This window comes from Meriones unguiculatus, chromosome 3 (genome assembly GCF_030254825.1).
Source record: "Meriones unguiculatus strain TT.TT164.6M chromosome 3, Bangor_MerUng_6.1, whole genome shotgun sequence".
Taxonomy (NCBI): domain Eukaryota; kingdom Metazoa; phylum Chordata; class Mammalia; order Rodentia; family Muridae; genus Meriones; species Meriones unguiculatus.
The window spans coordinates 174,658,469-174,669,047 of record NC_083351.1 but is presented as its reverse complement, the minus strand read 5'-3'; the positions used below and the strand labels follow the sequence as shown (position 1 = coordinate 174,669,047).

At 44.3% G+C, this 10,579-nt stretch overlaps 1 protein-coding gene across 7 annotated transcripts in view; it reads right to left on the bottom strand.

Moving 5' to 3' along the window:
• Nucleotides 1–6,955: 6,955 nt before the first annotated feature.
• Arhgap24 (Rho GTPase activating protein 24) overlaps nt 6,956–10,579 on the bottom strand; it is a 633,576-nt gene continuing 629,952 nt past the window's right edge. For all 7 annotated transcript variants that reach the window (XM_060381036.1, XM_060381037.1, XM_060381035.1 and 4 more), the window contains one exon: nt 6,956–7,793. In XM_060381036.1, the coding sequence (XP_060237019.1) occupies nt 7,550–7,793 (244 nt within the window). In that variant the 3' untranslated portion in view covers nt 6,956–7,549. The remainder of the gene's footprint in view (nt 7,794–10,579) is intronic.

Here is a 10,579-nt window from a genome sequence, read left to right as displayed (position 1 = left end):
CTAGGAGGTGATGCCTAGTGCCATGTTGGCAGCATAGCCAGATAGCTCATTTATATTTCACTGAAAAGGCGCCCTCAGGTCTGCTCTCAAGGTACTTTTAGTCCTGCTGTGCCAAGGGCAGGAGAGCATCGCAGCAACTCTCTCATGCTTCCTATGACTTTTCACTTGGCCTTCAGGAACTGCAAAGGAGTCCCGGTCCTCTGGTGCCTTTCTGGGCTTCATTCTCACTTACTTTCATGGTATATGGTTTAAGGTATTTATGAGCAACTAGGTAACTCAGAACGTACAGACTTCAGCCCACTGGTCTATATCCTTGGGTACTTTATTATGTTTTATTCAGAAAAACGTTCTGAGTGCCCAGCACCACCCTCTGTGGCAAAAAAAATAAAAATAAAAATAAAAATAAAAAAAATAAAAAGGAGTCGAGGAAGCACAGTTGCAGGCATAATTCTTTTGACCGTATGCTTAGTTCTTAGATGCCACTGTCATTCTATCAGAGAAGAGAAAGGAAGGGCCATTCTGATGTCCCCTTCCAGCTTTCTGCCTTGGGCCTAGTTGGGGAGACACGTGATTTGAGACTGGGGTGTCCTTTGCTGGCGTGTGTGGCGCGCTTCGGCTGCTGTTCTTGCTAAGACAGCTCCCTGCTTTGGTCTCCAGGTGAAGCACAGTTGGAGTGGTGTGAGGCTGGGAGCTGCCACGTGTTGTTAAACCCTCACAGTACAAGGCGTCGCCCTGGCCACCCCAGGGAACTCCCTCTCTCCTCACAGCAACAGGATAAGGGAGGCACAACTGTATTTCCTACTCTCAGAAAAAAAAATTCAAGCCCATTCTTACCGATATGATCTTGCTTCTACAGAGTTTGTCCAGCTGTGAGTTGCCGGGGCGGGGTTTGAAACCAGTATCAAGTCACAAAAACTCACCTTCTTCTTTCTAGAGACCCGCGGCAGGTGTATTTGAGCTAAGTGGGGGACCCAGGGAATGTGTGGCTGACATCACGGACTTCAACACAACCTTTTACAAAGGCCACACTTTCCTTCTGGGAACTACCTGTTAGTAAATAAATAGATGTGAGTGACTTTGTGTAAGCTATAGGTTAGAATTTTTAACATGTAACATAAATGGTCCAGTTGCACAGACAGTTCTATTTACGTTCTTCTCCAAAGCACAGCATATGATTTGAACAGTGAAGCCAACGACTTAAGCTCAACAAACGGATGTAAGTCTTTGCTCTTGTGATTTTTGAATCATTTCAGTGGCATGGCAATTTTAAGTCTGTAGGCGTAGAATGTAGCAATTATATTTAAAAACATTATTTAATGTGCTCCTAAGTGCTGGGTCATCTCTCTAGCCCCACAAACAATTTTTTATACTACCCAACTATTAATTTCAAGCTTATTAATTTCCAATTCATTCTTGTACCAGCTTATAGTAGATGTCTTCTCAGCTTTCAGCTGAAAACCAGGAGGCCATGATGCTCGTTATCCATAACACCTGGCACTGTGATCCGTTAGCAAGGCACCCCTCAAGAGTGAGATGGCCAGTTCTTTGTAAGAGTTATTTCCAAATCACAGGTGACACCCCCGGCTGAGACAAGGTCAGTGACTTCTCCTTCCTGGCGTCCTGCCTGAGAGAGGTTGAGAAGCCAGCTCAGGCCTGTTGTGGGCTCTCTTTTGTGCTGTTTTCCTCTCTACCTTGTTGACTCCTAAGATGATTCTTATTCCGCGTGGGGTTAGGGAGGAGAGAAGATGTGGAAAAGAGCTATACATAAGTTAGACACAAAAAGAGAATTTTCTCTGCTTTGAGATTCTAGAGAACTTCACTGAAAACTGCTACCGAATGGGAGAGCCACTCTAGTCTCCGGATGAGGCTGCGTGAGATTCGGGACAACCCTAGAACACCTTCCAGAAGGGCAAAGTGGAGTCCAGATAAAGGGGTTAGAAGGCTTTAACAAGATAGAAGTGGGAAGATTCACTCGAGAACACAGCACCATGCACCTCGTTTGTGTCTGCTGAGCCTTACTCTGAGGTGGAAGTGGACATGACGCTCTGTCCCAGTTGGCCTGTGCCTCGGGAATAAAGTCAGATTTCACCGTCTCAGGCCAACCAAGGAAGACATAATTAACCACATTCTATTACTGTTGGCTTTAACTTTGTAGTTACTTAAAAGCTACTCCAAGTGACCCCAAGTTCAAGAAAGGACTTAAGATAGGAGATGGTTGACCAAGTTTAGTTATTGTGAGTTTGTATCTAAGCTTTGGGAAGCTTGGGCCATGAAAGACGGATTGGATTTATTCTTATCAGTTTACCCTTTAGATTTGTGGCCAGTTTGCAGTTTGAGCTTTGGTTAGGGCTTATCTTTAATTAAGCATGAGGTATATTTTGAAGGTTGCTTTCTGAAATGTGAGTATTTGAAAGCTTTAAACTGTCATTTTGATAATCGGTCCTCCCCCCCCCCCCCCCCGCTCACTCTTTGCCTGTGCTAACAGAACTACCAATGATTTGGCTCTCAAAAATATGGACTATGCCACCCAGAAAGAAAGCAAACGAGACCATAGCAACAGCGGGCAGGAAGCTTCCCAGGCATGAAGTGACTGGTGAGTGTTACTCGAGTTGGTAAGAGATAAGGATGGTGTGTGTGTTGGTCAAAGCCTTCCACACTAGTGACAAAGTATGGTCAGAGGATGACTTAGCAAGGCAGCCTGGACACAATGGAGGCAGAGTGAAGAGACCAGAACAGAAGTGGCAGAGCAGGATGATTTCGCCAAAGATTAGCAACACTGAAAAGAGGAGCAAGTTACTAGGTTACCATCAGTGAAGTGGAGGCAACAGAGAAATCATCTGGAGAGCAGAACAAGACGAAAACCGTTAACATTCATGTAGTGTCCTTCCTGCACAGCCATCATAGGGCTCAGCCTGTCACTGAAATCACAGAGCAAGGCTATATGGGTAATACTTGTATTATTCGAACTCTGCAGCGTGAGTGAGTTATGCATGGAAGATTCAACAATGCCCGGCAAACTGCAGACAAGTTGAGCCAACCCAGGCAGTTTGATAGCCTGACCTTAGTGTCTTAATGTCTCATCACATAGCATTTGAGGCTTTTCCAAACTGACATACAAGCTCGAAAGAGTGCCAAGGAACAGCAGGAGGGTTCTGATCTGGAGTTTACTTAATCTGGCTCCGAATTTCTTATTACATGGCTGGATTTCTTATAAGATTTCTTATGAGATATCTGGTTGTGGACATAGAAAAGCAAAAGGCAAAATATAAAAGACAAAAGCAGTTCTTGCTACAGAAATACTGGCTGATATCAAATGACCACACAAACTTGCCCAGTGGGGAGATTAATACAAGCTGGAATCATGGTACCAAGACTGTATCTTCAGAAAACACAAAAACATCATTTCCAAAAATGCAAATTTCACAAGCTTAAACAGTCTGCTATTTATAGTCATGTCCTTTTCGACATTTGATTCTAGTGCGAGGTTCCCACCCTATCACTAGCCTTCCCTAACCATTGCCTCACTTTAGTGAAAATAATTGTTTTCCTAAAACAGTAACCTCAAAGAGTGCTGGAAACTTTTCTAGAAAGTTAATATTGCTAATCTTCACCTGTTTGTCCAAGATGGACCTTTACATATTTAATATTTAAAAATTATGAGGAACGAGCGTATTTTCATTAGGGGAAATTGTTAGTATTTAGGCAGCTGGCTTCTGGATTGCCTAGCAAGCTATGATGTAATCGTGTGTGGCTGGCCAGCTAGTTGCACCTGGCAGGCATGGCTCAGTTGCTCCATAAAAGAACCAACCTGCCACTTTGTCTCTCTCTTGTTCTCTTACTCTTTTGCTCTCTTACTCTTTCCCTCTCTCTGTTGGAGAGCCCCTTCTCCCCCTATCATGTCGTACTCTCTCCTCTCTTTCTCTCCATCTCTCCAATAAACCTCTCTGAATTTAAGATTGGTTGTGTGCATGGCATTTTTAAGTAAATACTAACATTTGGTGCTGAAACCCGGGAAGGCTCTTCTGGTAATGTTTAGACATGCTAGAACCCCTCTTCGTATGCCTGCCCACAGGAAATCTTTCTCTCGCACCTCATCTCCTGCTCCTCTCATGATCGCTTAACCTGTTTCTGCCTGCCACTGGTGCTGCTGCACATACCCGCCCCTCTTCTGGAGGCCACTCAGACGCGTGTGTGGCCCACAACAGAACTTTTTCTCTCCGACGGCCTCATCTGCTCAGGTCTTCCAGGATTGCTCCACTAGTGCTGGACTTCACTACTAGGTAAGCCAGGCCTCAGGACCTGCCCTCACAGCATTGGGTAAGCCAGGCCTGGGGACCCACCTGTGGCCCCTGGCACTGCTCGTGATGGCCTACTCTGCCCGCTTGTGCCTGTGTACCTCTGGTTCTCCTGTACTTTGTGGGGACACCCAAAGACTGGCCGAACTGACTTTTCTCTCTTCACCCATGGAAATTGTGTCTTCCACCATATACCCAGGCTCTCCTCTGAGATGTCTTCTAAATAATTTTAGATTCACACTTACCACCCGCTTTGGGGACCACTAGGCTCACACACTTTTGCAACCAAACTTGGCTTCAATTTCCTTAGATGATAGATCCAAAGCAAAATCTTTTAAATTACTGTCAGCGATCAGGTAAATGGAGGTTCCTAAGTTCAAGACTCTTCTTCTGTCTCTGTTTGCTATCCAAAAAGTTTCAAACATACACCTAAAAGTAATGTACACCTAAGGAAATTTTTCTCTGTTACCTACTTAACTTTGTCTTCTGCCTATATGTATGTTCCAGTACCCTGCCAGACCCAGGTGTTTCCTACATCCAAGACAGCGCCACAGCACCTACCACAGATGCTCCAGGCTAACCTCAAAGACTGCATCAAGCCAGACCTGCACTTTCACTCCCAGACATAGAGGTTCTCACAGGCCTTGGAGAGCATTAAAACAGTCTACGCTTCCTGGACATGGCCAACATTTCAGCCTTTTGACCTCCCTATCACTGCCCTAGTGTCAGCAGGAAGTAGCTAAAGGTGATTGATTTCTTCACCCGTGATTCACTTGTTATCAACAAAAGGCTTAAATGGTGTGCTTCAGGCCCAGGACCAACAACTCCAGGCACTCCCAGCATTCCTCAGTCCCTATCTGCTACTTGCCATGGCTGGCAACCCCACCCTCTAATCCTGAACTTTCCAGGGCAGGGGCTTCCCCTCCTCCTCCTCATGTAATCTGGACATTTTGGAGCTCTTACTTTTTTCCTCTCTCTCTTACCCCCTTTCACAGTGACCAAGAGCTGCTTCCAATAAACCACCAATTATATACTTTAACTTGCCTCACATGGGAAGCAGCCCAGGCGCCTCATTTTTAAAATAAAAAGGGAGGAATGTTAGTATTTAGGCAGCCTGCTTCTGGGTTGCCTAGCAAGCTCTGATGTCATCATGTGTCGCCCGCCACATGTACCTGGAAGGAGTGGTTCAGTTACTGCATAAAAGACCAACCTGTCACTTTGTCTCTCTCTTGCTCTCTTACTCTCTAGCTCTCTTGCTCTTCCCTTCTCTCTGTGGGGGAGCTCTCTCCCCTCCCCCTGTGATGCCTCACTCTCTCCTTCTCTCTCTCTCTTTCCATCCAATAAAGCCTATTGGATCTAAGATTGGTTGTGTGCATGGCATTTTTAAATAAATACTAAGAGAAATGGTATTACAAAATAAGAAAAATACATTCTTTCTTTCACATGATTCTTTAGTCCTCCTGGTCCCCTTTCTTATCACCTTGCTAGAGACTCGGCTGTGCTGCAGAGAAAATCCCAAACAATAGCCTGAGTGAGAGAAAGACACACAGTGGCAGGCATTCTACTGGCTGACTGGAAGAGGCACAGGCAGCTCACTCATCTGCCACCAGGTCTGAGGGAAGGAGCTGGGCTCCTGTGATCATGCTTCCCAGCCTTTTAAGGGTGCACGGAAATCCTCTAGCAGGCAGCAAGTATGGAAAGCTGCTTCAGGAGGACAAGAAAGGCAGGATGACAAATGCAGTTCTTCTCCACTCCTTCCCCACATGGCGCAGCCTGCAAGAGAGAGCTTTGCCTCTGGAGCTCTCAGCACAGCGGGGGAGGAGGACTTTCCAACAGAGCTTCAGCCTCCTTGGATCAGATCATCAAACAAATGAACGGCAGCGTTCAGGGGTGTGTGTGTGTGTGTTTGAGCGCCCATGTAGGTAGAGGCAGAGGAAGGTGTCAGGCCTACTCCTTCATTATATCCTACCCTAGTCCACTTAGACAATGACTCTTAGCAAACCTGAGCTTGCTGTTTTTCAGGTCGGCTGGCATTCCACAGCAATGAAACTTTCCTTCCTGGAGGGAGTCTCACTGAGGCTCAGGAAGTGAATAATTCACAAGTTTCAGGAAGTCCCTGGAACTCATTTCAGCCCCTCCATTTCCAAGATTATATAACATAAGGACTGTGAGGAGAGAGTCCCTGGACCCTGCTGAGCTATTTGCATGCTGTGCAGAGAGCTCCAGGGATCCAGCTATCAGGAGGTGTATTCAGGCGGGAGGGGGCGGGGGGATGCTCAGTCACGCAGCACTTCTGCCTCCATTGTCCATGCTCCTGTAAGCAGCCCCAGATGCACACCCCCATATATAACCCTGGTGAGTTGTCTGGTTCACCAAGGTGTGTTTTGGTAGAATGATTCCTTTGGTCTGGCATCAGTTCCCTGTGGGGACTTTCACTGTGTGTTTCCATGGAAAAAGGTTCACACAACTGGGTGAATGTCCAGCAACCTCAAGCTTCCTCGGCACCCAGTTCAGGTGTGGTGTGTAGCTACGTCTGGATTGTTACATGGTGCAGTGTATCTGAACTCGGGTCTTTATGCGTACATGGCAAAAACTCATATTCACTGACCCGCCTCCCCAGCCTAAACCAAAGAAGTTAAAGAACCATTGACAGGTACCCGGTGATTCTACTATATTTTATAAAACTTTCTTTTACATTTCTCTTTTTGGTCATGGCAAGGTCTATTGGCACAAACAGCACAGCCACAAAGTATTCTCTTGACTTTAATAACTCCTCTTATATATATTTATATATTTATATTTCTTCTTATCTTCATTTCCTCAACAAAAGGGGAAATAAAAATATTGATCTATAAAATAAGCGGATGATAACACGAATGCCAAAAATAGCTTATGTTAAGTGCAAGGGGCAAAGCTTGAATGCAAGCTAAATTGCAACAACATATTGATTCAACATTTAAATACAGGACTTGCAATAAAATAATCATTGAGATATGCTTCTTATTCTTAGTTGACGTTTTAAAAACTACTCTCTATACACATATCCAGTTGTAACACTCGACAGTAGCATTATGGAGCGTGATATAACTTTGGTACACACTGTAGTTATGGATAGTGATGTCTGTAAATGAGATCCCCATACCAGATGAAGCTCTACGCAGACCAGCCATCTGATCCCACGCTTTCCCCCGATACTGTTTGCCCCCAAGTCCCCCGAGTCCTCCCTTGAGCCGCCGGGGACCGAAGCGAGCGGCTCACTGGATCCAAATGGTATTTCCCCTCTCGCTTCTCCTGGGCTCCACCGTCAGGTCCCCGAAGGTGGAGAAGAACTGCTCCATCTCCTTCTGCAGCATGTCATTCCTTTTCTCGGCATCCTCCTTCGCCCGCTCAGCATTTCTCATCTTGATTTCTATCATGGTGAACTTTTTCCTCTCTTGATCCAGTTCGTCGTGGAGACTCAGCATTTCTGTCTCCAAAGTCAAGTTCCGCTGTTCTAAGCTGCGGAGGGTGAGAAGGGGGATGAGAGACAAGTGAATTTTATGTCTCTGAATGTGAGATAGAGAGTGAGATCTATTTTCTAAACTGTCTACAGCACTTTGAAAATGGAGACGAGCCCTGCCAACCCGCCAAAGCCATACCCAATAAGGTTTACTCAGTGTTATTGATTTACTGTTTGCTGCTGGGATTTATCACCATGGCTGCGAGTTGCTAGGACACCTCTGTGAAGGGCTTGGTTGTCACTTGATAGCAAATGTGGCCCAGAGTGGCAGAGGCAGGGGCAGCCTCCTGGTAACAGTGGCAGGATGACTTTACTGAATAGGTAGGGAAAGTGAGATGAGGTGGAAGGAGGAGAAGGACAATCACATGACTTTCTATCCAAGGAAAATGCTTCAGCAACAGTCATTAGTAGGCTGCTAAGAATAGACTTTTCCAGAGGATGTAGTCCTCCTAGATGAAAGGACCAATGGGAACCAGCTTCCTAGGTAGGGAGGTAGCAGTGGCCTAAGCTGAATAAGAATCCCATTTTCCACTTTCTGGTCACGTGACCCACCATGGAGCTTGCTAGCACTGATTTTCATTGTTTTTCCAAGCTGTTAATCTCCCACAGGTTGTAGATAGTTCATTTTTTTACAACTTTACTTTTGATAAGTATAGAATTTAAGGTAGTTTCTTTAGAAGAGACTATTTTTTTTCCTGTGCATTTGTCTATTTGTTATTTTAAGAGGAGTATTGACACATATGTCCCCTGTGGCATATATTTGCTAACAGCTGACTTGCATAATTCTTTTTTTTTTAATTTTTTTTATATTTTTTTAATTTTATTTTTCTCATTAGTTACATTTTGTTAATTCTGCATCCCAGCTGTATCCCTCATTCCCTCCTCAATCCCACCCTCCCTCCCTCATCTCCTCCCTGCCCCTTTCTGAGTCCACTGATAGGGGAGGACCTCCTCCCCTTTCATGTTTTTTTTTTTAAAGATTTATTTATTTTATGTATATGAGTGTTCCATCTGCATTTACACCTGCCAGAAGAGGGAATCAGTTCACATTATAGATGGTTGTGAGCCACCATGTGGTTGCTGGGAATTGAACTCATGACCTTTGGAAGAGCAGACAGTGCTCTTAACCACTGAGCCATCTCTTCTGAACAAAGTATTACATCTCATCCAAGCCCAATGGAACTTAAAAACTAGATTACCTTAGGAATAACTAAAAATTAAGATTTCAATTTTTTTATTTTAAAAAAGAAAAGCCTTATAGACAATCTGTATATTTGATCTGATAAGAAAATTTAAATGAATGTGAAGCTAGCCTCCCTTTATAAGTAACTTGAATCCCCAAACAAAACAGAAGAAAATAAGATCCTTTTTTAGAAGGCTATTTGCAGCACATGATCAAATTTTTACTTAAGAGGTTGAAAGTGCTCTGTCTGTCACTCAGAATTACTACACGATACATTCTTATATTCTCTGAAATGATTTTTAGAGTAAATATGTTAGAAAAACTGAAATTTAAATACCAAGTGAGATAACCCTTACAGAAACAGTCTTAACACGCCATGTGTCAGGCATATGTGCAACACTTCCTGGAAGCTAAAGGACTACGCATAAAGTGAAAAGGAATTCCCTGAAAACAAACTCATAGAAATGACAGATAATTTTATAAATTCATTTTTCGTTTTCTCCTCAAAGAAGGAGAGACCTCCTATAGAGATCAACCTGCTCTGGCATATCAACTTGCAGTAGGACTGAGCACATCTTCTCTTGAGGCCAGACAAGGCAGCCTGTGTAGGGGAAAGAGATCCAACGGCAGGCGTCAGGGCCAGAGGCAGCCCCTGCTCCTGCTGTTAGGAGTTCCACACGAAGACAGTCATTTAATTATCACAGGATCAATTCAACAAGGACATAAATGATCCGAACCATTTATTCATCTGGCTGAGGAGCCTTAAGTCATTCAACTCAAACCACAGCAGAACCAGAAGGATAAATGGACAAGCTTAGAACAATGCTACGAGACTTTAAGATAACTTTCTCGAAATTTCTACTTGTGTAGAAAAATCAGAGAACTGTAGATTTAAGTAGTCTGATGTACAGCTATATGTTAGGGTTATATACAATTTTAAGTACAGTTTTATACATTATTCCAAACTCAGAAGAGAATAGGTTCATCAAGTTAAATAACTGATATCATACAAATGAATCTCTATAAGTACAGGTCAGAGTTTCCTAAGAACATAAGGTTGGCAACCAACGGGAGGGGGCAGGCAAGGGCAGTAAACACATGTCTGAAGCTAAAAACAGCACATCTCATTGACCGATAGACAAAGTGAAATATCCCCCACCCATCTGTCTGCGGTCGCTCTCTCTCTCCATCCATAATATCGACGGGGTCAGTTAAAAAAGAATGTGAAGAGAAAGGTCTAATTCTGTACAGCAATGGCTGGAAGGTAAGGAGAACACTGCCCCGTGCCCACCCCTCGCCCGGGGTATGCCGCAGCCTCAGCCAGCCGCTCCCTTGGCTTGTCAGTGGGGGAGGAAGCTCAGAGGCCTGGGTCCCGGAAATGATACTCTCTCGGAAAGTTCTGCTGTTTGTCAAGCTGCCTGAAGTGCCCTGTAGATCTCAGAATACAAATCTATTGGGGAATTCCTGGGAAGGAATGAAACTATGAGATGACAATGTCTTATTAATGTCATCTATTACTTCAGCACTGTAAGAAAAACTCAAAATCTCATTTTCTTTCAAAGCTCACAAAAAGATTTTGGCACGGGAAGTAATTTTCCAGTC